At 27.7% G+C, this 14,691-nt stretch overlaps 1 protein-coding gene across 1 annotated transcript in view; it reads left to right on the forward strand.

Annotated features, from left to right (window-relative positions):
* LOC107447044 (uncharacterized protein MAL8P1.12) overlaps nucleotides 1-14,691 on the forward strand; it is a 111,485-nt gene that overhangs the window by 8,053 nt on the left and 88,741 nt on the right. Inside the window, exons 12-24 of the mRNA XM_071183802.1 lie at nucleotides 282-317; nucleotides 816-851; nucleotides 964-1,011; nucleotides 3,562-3,597; nucleotides 3,775-3,810; nucleotides 3,925-3,972; nucleotides 5,827-5,862; nucleotides 6,040-6,075; nucleotides 6,190-6,237; nucleotides 9,120-9,155; nucleotides 10,647-10,682; nucleotides 10,786-10,833; nucleotides 12,334-12,366. Coding sequence (XP_071039903.1) covers nucleotides 282-317; nucleotides 816-851; nucleotides 964-1,011; nucleotides 3,562-3,597; nucleotides 3,775-3,810; nucleotides 3,925-3,972; nucleotides 5,827-5,862; nucleotides 6,040-6,075; nucleotides 6,190-6,237; nucleotides 9,120-9,155; nucleotides 10,647-10,682; nucleotides 10,786-10,833; nucleotides 12,334-12,366 — 513 coding nt within the window. The remainder of the gene's footprint in view (nucleotides 1-281; nucleotides 318-815; nucleotides 852-963; nucleotides 1,012-3,561; nucleotides 3,598-3,774; nucleotides 3,811-3,924; nucleotides 3,973-5,826; nucleotides 5,863-6,039; nucleotides 6,076-6,189; nucleotides 6,238-9,119; nucleotides 9,156-10,646; nucleotides 10,683-10,785; nucleotides 10,834-12,333; nucleotides 12,367-14,691) is intronic.

Here is a 14,691-nt window from a genome sequence, read left to right on the forward strand (position 1 = left end):
GATACAAGTATGTGGTATCTTGTTCAATTCACAGATTAAACGTGACTATATTTTGATTTATAAACTTGAAATATTTTTTTATTTAATTGGAATTTTTTGTAACGTAATTACTCTCGTCCTGGGAAATTTTCTCTTGACGTATTTCCTTTTAAATTTAAAATGATGTTACAATAAATCAAAAATTAAAATCACATTTCCCAATAAAATTTTAATTATGTATTGCTCTACGTCATAGATATTATTACATGAACAATTTTAAATTACGGTTATATCTATTTCAGCTATGCAACTACAGCGCAAAGCCCTACCAAAAGAGAGTAAGTTGAAAAAGCACTGACATACTTAACTCATAAAATTTGGTTAATAATATTAAAGAAAAAATCTAGTATAGTAACGTTTGAAAAAGCGTTTTTTTAATACATAAAATATTAAACACATATTAACCAGCATTGGGTGTAATAAAACTCAAACATTTATTGCTCACTCAATGCATTTATTGCTACTTATATCAAAGTACTCATTTTAAAAATACTTATATTTTTATTATAAAGTATGAGCATAATTACACAAGAGAATGAATATTTTTTATGATATAAAAGTATTGGAATGCAAGTTAATCATATCATTAACTGTTCTGATTACATTTTATGCAATCAAAACAATTCTAAGAATTTAGACATAGTATTAAACATGTATGGTATTCTGCGTATACATGGTATTAATTATAATTGATACAATATAGTTACACAACCATTCGTCTTCTTACACACAAGTTTCGGTTAAAAACTATAAAGATGTTTTTTTTTCTTTTTCAGTTATTCAGTTAAACTTACAGAAAATGAAAAATATGAGTAAGTGTTTCACAAATTATAAAGAAAGACCCTTGTAAAAGTAATTTTTAAATATATATTACTTCAGTAGTTTTTTTTACTAATTGAACTCTCTTAAAAAATCTTTTTTTAGCGGAAGCTGACTTACAGAAATTGGAATTGCTGAAAAATATTTCATTAGGTAATTCTTTGCTTTTAATTAAGGAAATGAAGAAACTTCCACATTTTAGTTTTTAGATCAACTTCACTGAGAAAAAAGTATGGTCAAAACTATCACAATATTGTAAGATATACAGAGCTTTTAGTCCTATAGGTGCACCAAAAAACTCAGTCATTTTTACAGTAGCGCTTTAGTAATGATTTTAGTAAAATAATGATATATTTTGGTTAAAATAAGGAGAAATTTAGGTAAAATTAATGTTAAAATGATTTTTTATTGCGTGATAAAATCCCATAAATGTGTTGAATTTGAGGATTTTATTATAATACCTTACAACACGGCATTAAGAAAACATTTATTCGGTTATATTTACTTTCATTTATTTTTCGGTTAAAATTCATTTGTATTTTTTAACTGAATGTGCTGTAATAAGAACTGAACTGTAATTTTGAAAATCAGAATTTCCGATATACCGTTACGGTATGAATGAAAAAATTACCAAATCAATGCTTTAAATACAGTATATTTTGGTTTCATTAACCGAAATTTAGTTTTTTTTTTTACCAGAAATGGGATTATTAAAAAGGTACTGCATTTTATCTGGATTTTTTTAGTGTTCAAATAATGTTTTTTATTAAAAACTCACTTCTTTAATGTAGTGCTCGGAGAAATAGTAAACAATTTACGACAAGTAGGTATAATATTTTGATAGCAACTTCAACCCGAATAATTTTTTTATAATGCGGTTATCGTATGTGATATATCGAAATTTTTTCGTGAGTGTCGTTTGACTTTAATGGGGACCGTGATACAATTTTTCCAAAATTTTATATTTGAAAAACAAGTTTTATTTTCCTATTATTTGAATGGTGTAAGAGATGTACACCTTTTTTAATTTAACGTTAAATTCATTCTTAAAACTCTAGATTTTTAAACTGTATTGACAATTATACCAAATTCGCTAATTAAGAAGAGACGAAAAGTTATTAATATCATTTATTTTATCCTGAACTTTTTTACAAAACTCACTAAAAATATGTGGTGTGTTATGCTGAAATATACATAAAATGTTTTCCAACATTTAAAAATCGAATTATTGTCTCCTTTATTCTTCAACTCTCTTCAACAAACCTTTTTTGAAACAGAGTGCAAATATCAACCTTCTCCAAGAAGTTGAAAAAATTTTAAATTTTTTTTATAGCAGGATAAAGTAATATAAAATTATAAAACAAATATTAATAGCTGAAATTGTTTGCTGAAATCTCAAGCATAACTGAATATTTCTGCACCCACACTTGAAACTTCACGCTTTAAAATTGCAAATTGTGTGTAGTTTGAGTTTAGTTTATCCTTAACTTATCAGTAGCCTGACGAATGATCACGGAACACTTTTTTAATGTCCTTTCTCTCTCATTTTCTTCTCATTTTGCCTTTATTGGTCTCTATTCCTGGGAAGCAAAACTACATCCTGTACTCTATACACACTTATTTTTAGTAATCCTGACCTCGGGAAAACCCCACTGCCTCTTCGTGCGATTACTTTTATCAAACGAGTGGATTAAGTGATCATTGTATGGTAATGCAGTGATGTTGTTCAAACAAATTATATTCCCTTCTAAAGAGTTTATTTTATTTTATTATATTATGCATGAGCTTGAATTAAAATATTTCATTTTAAGAAAAATTCAAAAAATATCAGTATATATCTTAGTGGATGAAATGCTATAAAACATTGATTGCAAATGTAAGCCTATTTTTGTTAGTATTGAATGATGTATTTAATAAAAAATGTACTGCATCTATTGAATGTTTTTCATTTTGATTTTTTTTTATTTTTCCCAAGGGAAAAATTGAAATAAAAGCGAAATTGAGATCGATAAATTAACAATGAGCAAAAAATTACAAATATTGGCCGAAGTCATTGAAGCATCACGCGTTCTCTAGCTCTCCAATATTGGGCGGACTCGGTGTCTGCAGAGCCACGAAGTGCCTCGCATCTAAGCGGATGAGCTCTATTCAGAGGTTCTCCCTGATCGCATAATGAACAAAGAGGGGAGTCAAAAATACCAATTGTATGGAGATGTTCACTCAGGCAGTCATGTCCCGTAACCAGCCGGAACAATGCCACTGCCTCACGTCTTGGGCAATCGGGCATATTAGCAGGATCCTCACTTCACCAGGTCTTGGATTTATTCCTATCTTGTATTTGTGTATTGAATCTCGACTTAAAAGCTTGTTTCCAGAATAACTTTTTCGAGTGAAAAGGCAGCCCAGAGTCATTTGTTTGTTGCAGAAGAGTACCTGATATATGAAAATGTTAAACTTTTGAATTTTATGAATCAATGTTTCAGTTTTTAGATATTTAAAATCTATTTCGGTTTTATGGGAACACTCACTGAATTTTATTAATAAATATCTGTTATTTATTAAAAAATTTTATTCGTCGAAAATTTCTTTCAAAATTAATAATAAAACGGAAGAAACTATAATAAAAATTCAATAATTCATTGTTCTGTCACGATAGAATAAATAGGTTTTCATAAAATTTTATTCCTGATGTTCGTATTTCAGCTATGAAATTACATCAAGAAGAATTGCCAAATGAGAGTAAGTATTAAAATATTCTGATTAGAATTTAAAAAATAAATTTATGTGAAGTTAGTGTAAATGTAATTTAAATAAGCAACTTTCACTGCAATTTTTATTTTATTTGAAACTTCAAGTTGTTCTAATTTGATATTGGTTTTACTAAGCTTCCGATTGTCCCATTCCTATCTCTTCCAGTTATCCAGCTAAACCTTCAAAAAATTAAGGACTTAAGTAAGTGTATAAATGTATGATCTAAGTAAGTTTATTAAACTATTTTATTTTAAACCTCAGTAAGTTTTAACCAATGGAAATCTACTGTTTGTTAACGAATAACTCTCTTCACAGCGGAAACTGAAAAGAAGAAAATGCAATTATTGAAAAATATTTCATTAGGTAAATTTCTTAGTTTCTCAATTATTACTACGCAACATACTTGAAAAAATTTCTAGATTTTGTTATCAAAATAAAACTTGGGTTCTATAAAAGTCTTAAAACATTATGAAAATAGATGTGGTTCTAACACATAATTAGATTGCATCTTTCTCTTAATAAATATTACGTATGTATTCTAAGAAATATTTAAAAATAAATTTGAATAAAAGTCGTTATGAAGCATTTAATAATGTATATTTTTAAGAGAGGACCAGTTTTCTTTTCAAAGAAATTAATGCGTAGAAGAATAACTCTTTAATATAACTAACAGAGTTCTGTTTATATGTGTTATTCTAAAAGTTTGCCGTCTGGTATATCCTAGGATTTACCAGTCTTCGAAGAATATATTTATCAAATGTTAATTGAGGTATTTGTTGAGGTATTTAATTGAGGTTTTAAGATAATTAAGTTAAAATTTATAATATTCATTTTATTTATTGCAATTGCACTCATTATTTATAATTGCTCTCATGAAGATTAGTAGAACAGAAAAATCAATTAAACTGCAATATTTTTGTGTTCAACGACTCCAGCCAGCAAGTGATTCTAATTTAACGAAATTTTAATCAACATAATTTGAAAAATCAATAATTCCGTACTAAACATTGAATTTTGATTAACAGAATTGTAATTATTGGTAGATACATAGTTATTTCAAAGAGTAGTGAAATTATCAGAAGAAGACAGATTCTATAATGAAATAGACTTTTTTTGTTAGACTCTTTTTGTATAATGCAATGAAAGACTCTCAGCAATTGACTCTCATTAGAAAATCAACTGTAAATGACCTGGTCACTAACAATAGAGATGAATATGTTTTAAAATGTAAGATTAAAATTCGTTGTCATAAAACAAAAAAAAAAGGCAAAAATTTGTTGCATATTAAAAAGCAAAATAACGTAGGATATCAAGCAAAATGTATCTCAAATTGCAGGAGAATTATGCAAAAAAAGTTTTCCAAATAGTAGTCACAGTACTGTAACAAAATGTGCTTATATGATGTTGCTTTGAATTTTCGAATGTCTATTAATTAGTTAAAAATTTAGATTTCTATATCATAGTTTACTTTAGAGTTCTTGAAAGGAGAAAAAAATATGTTTTTCTGATGAATATAAAATCAATTTACTTGAGAGCTGGGTTAGTGATTAATTATAATAATTATTAAATTTGCATAAACTGCAACACATCCTTAGTATAAGATGAAAACATTTACAAAACTCACTAAAAATNGTGCCTCGCATCTAAGCGGATGAGCTCTATTCAGAGGTTCTCCCTGATCGCATAATGAACAAAGAGGGGAGTCAAAAATACCAATTGTATGGAGATGTTCACTCAGGCAGTCATGTCCCGTAACCAGCCGGAACAATGCCACTGCCTCACGTCTTGGGCAATCGGGCATATTAGCAGGATCCTCACTTCACCAGGTCTTGGATTTATTCCTATCTTGTATTTGTGTATTGAATCTCGACTTAAAAGCTTGTTTCCAGAATAACTTTTTCGAGTGAAAAGGCAGCCCAGAGTCATTTGTTTGTTGCAGAAGAGTACCTGATATATGAAAATGTTAAACTTTTGAATTTTATGAATCAATGTTTCAGTTTTTAGATATTTAAAATCTATTTCGGTTTTATGGGAACACTCACTGAATTTTATTAATAAATATCTGTTATTTATTAAAAAATTTTATTCGTCGAAAATTTCTTTCAAAATTAATAATAAAACGGAAGAAACTATAATAAAAATTCAATAATTCATTGTTCTGTCACGATAGAATAAATAGGTTTTCATAAAATTTTATTCCTGATGTTCGTATTTCAGCTATGAAATTACATCAAGAAGAATTGCCAAATGAGAGTAAGTATTAAAATATTCTGATTAGAATTTAAAAAATAAATTTATGTGAAGTTAGTGTAAATGTAATTTAAATAAGCAACTTTCACTGCAATTTTTATTTTATTTGAAACTTCAAGTTGTTCTAATTTGATATTGGTTTTACTAAGCTTCCGATTGTCCCATTCCTATCTCTTCCAGTTATCCAGCTAAACCTTCAAAAAATTAAGGACTTAAGTAAGTGTATAAATGTATGATCTAAGTAAGTTTATTAAACTATTTTATTTTAAACCTCAGTAAGTTTTAACCAATGGAAATCTACTGTTTGTTAACGAATAACTCTCTTCACAGCGGAAACTGAAAAGAAGAAAATGCAATTATTGAAAAATATTTCATTAGGTAAATTTCTCAGTTTCTCAATTATTACTACGCAACATACTTGAAAATATTTCTAGATTTTATTATCAAAATAAAACTTGGGTTCTATAAAAGTCTTAAAACATTATGAAAATAGATGTGGCTCTAACACATAATTAGATTGCATCTTTCTATTAATATATATTAATTCTAGGAATCCTAGAATTACATTCCTGGAATTACATTCTAGGAAATATTTAAAAATAAATTTGAATAAAAGTCGTTATGAAGCATTTAATAATGTATATTTTTAAGAGATGACCCGTTTTCTTTTCAAAGAAATTAATGCGTAGAATTGTAACTCTTTCATATAACTAGCAGAGTTCTGTTTATATGTGTTATTCTAAAAGTTTGTCGTCTGGTATATCCTAGTATTTACCAGTCTTCTGACATTATATTTTTCAAACATTAATTGAGGTATTTAATTGAGGTTTTAGGTTAATTGAGTTAAAATTTATAATATTCATTTTATTTATTGTAATTGCACACATTATTTATAATTGCTCTCATGAAGATTAGTAGAACAGAAAAAATCAATTAAACTGCAATATTTTTGTGTTCAACAACTCCAGCCAGCAAGTGATTCTAATTTAAAGAAATTTTAATCAATATAATTTGAAAAATCAATGATTCCGAACTAAACATTGAATTTTGATTAGCAGAATTGTGATTATTGGTAGATAGATAGTTATTTCAAAGAGTAGTGAAATTATCAGAAGAAGACAGATTCTCTATTGAAATAGACTTTTTTTTGCTAGACTGTTTTTGTCTAAAGCAATGAAAGACTCTGCAATTGACTCTCATTAGAAAGTCAACTATAAATGACCTGGTTACTAACAATAGAGGTGGAATTGTTTTAAAATGTAAGATTAAAAGTGGTTGTCATAAAATTAAAAAAAGGAAAACATGTGTAGCATATTAAAAAGCAACATAACGTAGGATATCATGCAAAATGCATCTCAAATTGCAGTAGAATTATGCAAAAAAAGTTTTGTAAATATTAGTCACAGTACTGTTACAAAATGTGTTTATATTATGTTGCATTAAATTTTCGAATGTCCATTAATTAGTTAAACAATTTAGATTTCTATATCATAGTTTACTTTAGAGCACTTGAAAGGAAAAGAATTTTTTTTCTGATGAATATTAAATCAATTTATTTGAGAACTGGGCTCGTGATTAATTATATTAATTATTAAATGTACATAAACTGCAACACCTAAAATCCTTAGTATAAGATAAAAACACAAAGATAACAAAAAAAGAAACAAAAAGGAAAAAGAAAAATTTAACTAAAAGTAGAAGGAAAAAAATTTAAAAACTTTGAAATTACTAAAAAATTTTAAAAAAAATATTAAAAATTAGAAAAATTAACAATTATTAAATATAATCTCGCCATCAGCTTACGCAATTATATACGCAAAAATAGTGATTCCTGACATTGTATTAACGTAGCCGAAGCAAAATGTATAAATGCAACAGAAAGCAAAATGTATAAATACACAAAAAGAGAACAATTCTAAAATATAATTTTTCAAGTAAAAATATCATTAAAATTCAAGAAAAAACATCTCAAATAGGTACCAAGAAGGGAGCAAAATGCCATGTACTCATTACTCGCAAAAATGATTTTTAAAAAATTTTCCCTGACTACAAAATATGAAATTAAAGTTTAAATAGAAGATAGTATGATACGCTTTGATGCCACGTTTATACTGAATTTAAGAGCCACATTGGACTTGTCCGATACCTTGAATTGGTCCGAAAACTGGTATAGGTACTTAGAATATATTCAAAATTGTAATGAATGAAAGGTCGCGTTCACCACATGAAATCAATGATTTTTAAAGAAATTATTATCATTCATTTAATAATATTACTTATTTAATGAAATATTGGAAGAGGTTGTTAATTAGAAATAAAATCTTAAGCTACTTACAATAACATACAGATAAATTTTTAACATTCGATTATCACGGATTTTAGTCAATGATTTTGTATAGAAGTTAATTTTTTTTGGTTGGATAGTCATAATTTTTAATTAATTTTTGTAAAATTATGTCTATTTATTTAAAAAAAAATATTATTATAAATTATTTATATTCTATTTATTTAATTAAGAATATAATTTCCTCGGATTCAAATAAACGTTTTTAGAAACACTCTAATTCCATGCAATATTAACAATGCAGATATTAGCATATATATTAAAAACACAATTTTTTTTTCTTTTTAAATACTTTATCTAAAAGATTTAAATTAATATTTTAGTCATTATTATGAAGCAATATAATTTCCTCGGAGCAAAGATTATTTAATAAAAAACATAATTCTGTAAATTCAAGATCATTAAATCATTAATATATCTAAAAACAAATTTATTACCTGGTGTGAAATTTTTTTATATATTATAGTATAACAGTGTAAATATGAACTATCCAGAAGTACGAAAAATTAGATTCTTAAGGTATTTCATCTATTTGAGTAAAAAATGGCAGTACAGTGGCAGTACAACATTCCATTTCCATTCGATTGATCTAATACTCAGTCATGCTAATTTCAAAGTGTGAAAATATTTTAACCCCTTAATAATTCCAGTTTCTCATCTGCAACTAATAGTGACGCATTTCACATTTCAGACGCATTTCAGAAAATGTGCCTTAAGCATAGGTTCAACGCGTCTACTTGATTACAAAAAAAATATCGCAACTAAGAATGCATTTTATTTAGAATTAGAATTTCATATTTTGCTACTACATTTAATAAAAATGAAAAAAGCTAGCCTTCTGAAGGTGCAATGCAAAATTTGTGTAATAAGTAGTTTTTAGGAAAGTATATTTAAAAAAATTGTTTTTTAATTATAGCTATGGATTTACAAAGCAAAAAATTACCCAATGAGAGTAAGTAATAAATAAATAAGATTTTATATATTACCAGATAAGTAAACCAAATATAGCACTGATAAGCGTTTAAAATATTCTAAAATGTTTTTTCATCAGGGAAAAATTAAATTAAGTCTTCAATTTATTCTCTTTGTATATAGTAACAGGTGAAAAATGTGATTCGAATTTAATACCTCAGATAGTTGTCCTAATTAACAATGTCTATTTCAAGAATACATGTTCATTATATATTTAGAACCCTTTTACCTAATATGGGTAAGCACTAAAATTATGCAAGAGAAACTTATTTTTAATTAAAATCATCACTAGTTGGATGTAACAGAAATCGTAAAATCTTCTTTAGGCTAGAAAACTGCTCAAGCACTCAAATATGATGTTTTAATCACTTATGCGTATCATGCCGAACTGTAACTGTATCATGTACCACTGCATCATTTCTAACCATTTTCCTTGACAAAACAGTAAACAATACAAAAATTCTTTCGAGATGTATAAGCCAGTGCAGAGTGGCCGAGATGCTACCTTAATTATCACTTATTTAAGACTAAAGACTTAGGTGAACTTTATGGTTTAGCAGATGGTTTTTGCATTTTGCAATGACTATATTAGAGCCCTTTTCAGAGCCCATAATAAGCTTGATGACCAGTTTTACTTTACTGACATGGAAAAAAATTCAAAACTCGCAAAATAATTATTTAAAGATAAAAAGATAAGGAACTCCATCTTACTTTTCTCAGTAAAGTTTAATGAACAACGCTAGCCTATTTAATTTAAATAAAAAAAGACACGTTGATGCTATACGAAAATTACATCGTCGATTTGCTGCGTTGTGCTAAATTACAACAGTGGAAGACTCTTATCTCTCTTTCACTTCATTTAAAATGCTTAAAGCCGACATATACATCACTGTCTACATTAAAAATTACAAGTTGAGCATGCTTTTACAATGGTGCCTATATTAGACGCAATGATCATATTTGATCCACTTACCTTATAGGTTTATAGAATAAGGTTAACTGCTAAATATTAACTCTGATTAAAAAAAATTTTCATCCTAATCACATTTTAGAATTATGAGGTAAAAAATGAATTTTGGAATTTTTTTAATAATGTTCACATTATTATTTTTGGTTACTTGCTACATTTTCTCATTTAGGAAGAAAAGAAGCTAATTATTTTTATTAGAAAATGTTAATATCAATATTATTAAATTTTGAAATATGACTTAAAAATATTTAACTTTTAGTTCCCTATAGCTTTTGATGTTTTAATCACTTATATGTAGTTTGAGATAACTGAAACTAGTATTTCGAATCGGGTTGATTTTAATTTAAATACACTTTAAAATAGACTTAATCAACTTCTACTTAATTTAAAGATAAAATAGTGGTTAATTCAATGTTATAGTTCAGTTTAGATTTTAGAAGTTTTTAACGTAAAATGGAACAATTATATTCTTTGCTTAGTTATAATAAAACTTTTTTTCAGTCATACAGTTAAGCCTGAAGAAAATGAAAAATCAAAGTAAGTAAATTTATTAATTTAATTAAAACATCCTTTTAAAACCATAATAATAATAATTTTATGCGAAATTCAAATCAACTATATTTTTTCCTCTTTAATGCAGCGGAAGCTGAGATGAAAAAAATGGAACTGCTGAAAAATATTACGTTAGGTAAGAAAAAAATAATTATAATAAAAAAATTCATTGGTTTCAAAAATTCAAACATTTTAATTTATTTATTAAATATATGCAATCTTTTTCAAAAACCATTCTAAAATTTCTTTTGATTGGATGTTTGAAAATAGATTTTTTTTTTTTTTAAAATTGACTTTTTTTTAAAAATCGACTTAAAATTGCAGAAAATATATTTGCATACCAGTAGTAATAATATTTTATTATGTTATGATTTGTTACAGTTATGATTTCTATAATTAAATGTTTTCTTTTCTTGAACCAAGATTTTTCAATTGAATTTCAGCCAATATTTTTTGCAGAAAGAAACAATTTAATTTTCAGATTTCTTATTCAATTTGTTTACTAATATATATATAAATTTTTTTTAAATTCTTTTTCTCTACATTAAAAAATTTTAAATTTCACCAACTCTGCTTTGAGTGTTCAACTTTATGTTGAATTTGTTTTGCTGGATAAAAATTAATGGGAATTAGAATTTGAAATTACGGAGGTGTGTAGAAAACTGTACAATGGAATAAAAAAAGCTTAATTTTCAATAAATAAGTCGAAAATTAGTAACTGTTAAACTTGTAAAGAAAATACTACGTGAGTCACTCCACAGATCGCAGGAATGTAACGTTAGAGTTAAATTCAGGCAGGCTGAAAAGGCCAAATTCATTTATTAGCTTATTATATATATTTTTTTTCAAAATTCTAAGTTATTGCAATTTTAAGTGCTCTTTTGTGAATTGCTATTCCTTTTTTTTACTTCATAATATATATTGTTTTGCTGCGGAAAAATCTATGAGACATAAAATTTGAAATTATGACAGTGTGTTAAAAAAAAGTACAAGGGATTCGTTAGAATAAAAAAGTTTAACACTCGGTCATTAGCTTAGAATTATTAACTGTCAAACTTGAATTTAAAAAAAACTACTGAACTACTGAAATGTAACTTCACTTAGAATTGAACTTGTTGAAAAGGGCTTTCTTCAACTATAAACTTTTTACCGATTTAAATGATTTTGTGCTTCAAAATGTTGATTTGTTCAAAAGTTTTTGCTATTTCAAGTGCGTCTTACGACTATTATTTCCCTTTCTTTGCTTTAAATAAAGACTATTTATTTCTTCGAAACCTAAAACTTTAATTTGGATTTAAAACAATTTAGTGCCGTCAGCCTACTTTTTGATAAAAACAATGACTCGATTACTACAGGAAATGTTTCACACATAATTAAAGCAAGTAACCTTTTTATGAGGAAATAAATATTTGATATTTGCTTTCAAAATTGATTTAAAGGATTTTATCTCCAAAATTCTGGTTTGTTCAAAAGTTAATGCCATTTTAAGTGCTTTTTACGAGAATTGATTACTTATTGTGATCTATTTTTCAATAAATCGAAATGTTTCAACAAACGGGAATAAAGTCTATTAATACACCCCTTATGTGTTTTGTATTTCTATCAAATTTACTTAAAGAATTAAAAACCTTTTCAGCAATGCAATTGCTAGAAGATTTACCAAATGAGGGTAAGTAATAAATTATTCTTAGCAATTTTTAGGCATTACGATTAGGTAAAGCATTTAGTAAATTGGCTAGAAGACGGTAATTTTCAAGTATAAATTTTGTTTCAGTTTGAAATTCGGAGCTTCTTTTACAAATTTTAACTTTTTGATTTGTCATATTCAGCTATTAAATGCATTTAAGAAAATGGAAGTCATAAAATGTTTACCATAACGTTAATCATTGAACAAGGTTAAAAATTAAATATAATAATCATTACGTGTCATAAGCAGGATGTCTCAATTAATTGCAACAACTTTTAAATTACATAGAAAGGGTTGAGAATTGCATCTTAACCCCTTAATTGGAATGTCATTGTCTTCTCTCACTTGCTAGTCAGAGAGTACCACCTATCTGAACACCATGGTGCTCTGCATTTCACTACTTTATTATTGGAAGAGTCTGTGCATATAATACTGGTCTCTTCCTGGTATATAAATTGAATAATCAATACTTCTAGCATAAGACTCATTTTGGCTGAGAATTAGGGAGATAAGAAGCGTATTCTTCTAACACAACCACTGTTCTAAATGACTTTTCACTCCTTGTTTCACAGCAATAACGATAAAAAAAATTGCCAAAGTGAATTCCTTAAGTTAATGAAAGCTAACCTTAAACTATAACAGAAGTGTAGACGTTAGAAAACCTGATAAACTAAATCACTTAAAAACTGGTTACATACATAATGATATGCTAAAATATCTTTTTAGGTGCGGAGTCACACTTATAGACATTAATGCTAAAAGTAATAACTAAACCTAAATCTTAGTTGAGGAAGTTTTTTTGTTAATTTCCTATGAGTTGCACAATCAGTCTTCCCGATGAGCAGACCTAGTGCGTTCTCCAGAAGTGGTATCCACTCTTTCAGGACCACTACAATGGGTGAGATACCGTTGGCCATGTTAATTTGGAAGTCTAATTTCTGCCACACTAGATGGCAGCACCGAGACTCTATTTGGATGCTAAAGCACACCAGGAATTTAATTTTGCCGGAAATGCCAAGAGCCAATAAAGCACTCCAGGGATCTTTACATGCCGCATAATCATACGACATGACCTCTGAGGATTTTCTGCGTCCAGAAAATCCGGTGTCGGGGCCGGGTATCGAACCCGCAGACTTGGGCTCAGAAGGCCGACGACAAACCAATTCCGCCACCCAGCCACTAGTTGAGGATGCCAGATTTGTAGACTTCATTTCTGTAATTCAGGTTACTTTTTACTAGCAATACAGCAAACTCAGCAGAAATCAGTGGTCTCTAGCATAATGTCTGTTAGGTGCTCTTGTTCTCCGAGCCTTTTTTTAATGCAGATAGATCTGAAAGCTGTCGCATATTACAAGTTTATGCAGCACTCAGTGACTCTCATGGCAAGATTTCTCTAGCGTTGCTGCTACATCAAGGAAACTCCCAATGTGAGGTTAAGTCCGGCAATAAAAATCTTCATCCACGTCAAACATATATTACGTCTGATGATAAAACTTAAAAAATATGTAGTAATATTTCAAATTGCATTCACTTACTACGCCATTTTTACACAATGTCCAATATTTTCTCAATTACTCACAATCTTGTGTCTTTTCAAAGCTTTTACTTCTTCTACCAAATTCTCTTGATGTTTCGAGTCGTGGGTTGATATGCAAATCTCAAACCTTATGATGTACTCTACACCCTCTAAAATCTGCAACATTTTTGAATCACACTGCCTCTGCCTAGCATTAGATGCTTCTACTGTGCCAAAACGAGTGTACATTATATATTAAATAGTTATTAGTAAAAATAAAGCATATTCTTAATTAGATGCGATTTTAAATTACCATTTCTGAATCATTCATTTCGTTTAAAAATAATTTTATATGTAGCAATACATTTCTCAATTGTTTACCCCTCCGTGCAATAAAAAACAATATATGGTAAAATTTACCAGTTGCCGGCTCCATGGGAACACCAAATTGATCTATAATCAATATGCCTGCAAGGCTTTGGTAATGATTCTAATAAAATTAACAATAAATGGGGGAGCATTTCAGATGTGATGGATTTTACAATTAAAAGCTCGTTTTGTGAATTTTTGCTATTAATGTTTCCTTTTACATGTGGAAAGTTTGCCTTAAATATTTGGCAATTATAAATACATAAATTTCAATACGGTTGTATGTTATATATATGGAGCGGACTTAGTACTTATTTTTCAGAAATTTCAATAAACCTGTACAAGCAATAGTTGCTCAAAAAATTTTCCTCAAAATTCTTTAATGTCCTTGAGTCAGAAAAGAACATTATTTTAGAAAACTG

The sequence above is a fragment of the Parasteatoda tepidariorum genome, chromosome 7, assembly GCF_043381705.1.
Source record: "Parasteatoda tepidariorum isolate YZ-2023 chromosome 7, CAS_Ptep_4.0, whole genome shotgun sequence".
NCBI classification, from domain to species: Eukaryota; Metazoa; Arthropoda; class Arachnida; order Araneae; family Theridiidae; genus Parasteatoda; species Parasteatoda tepidariorum.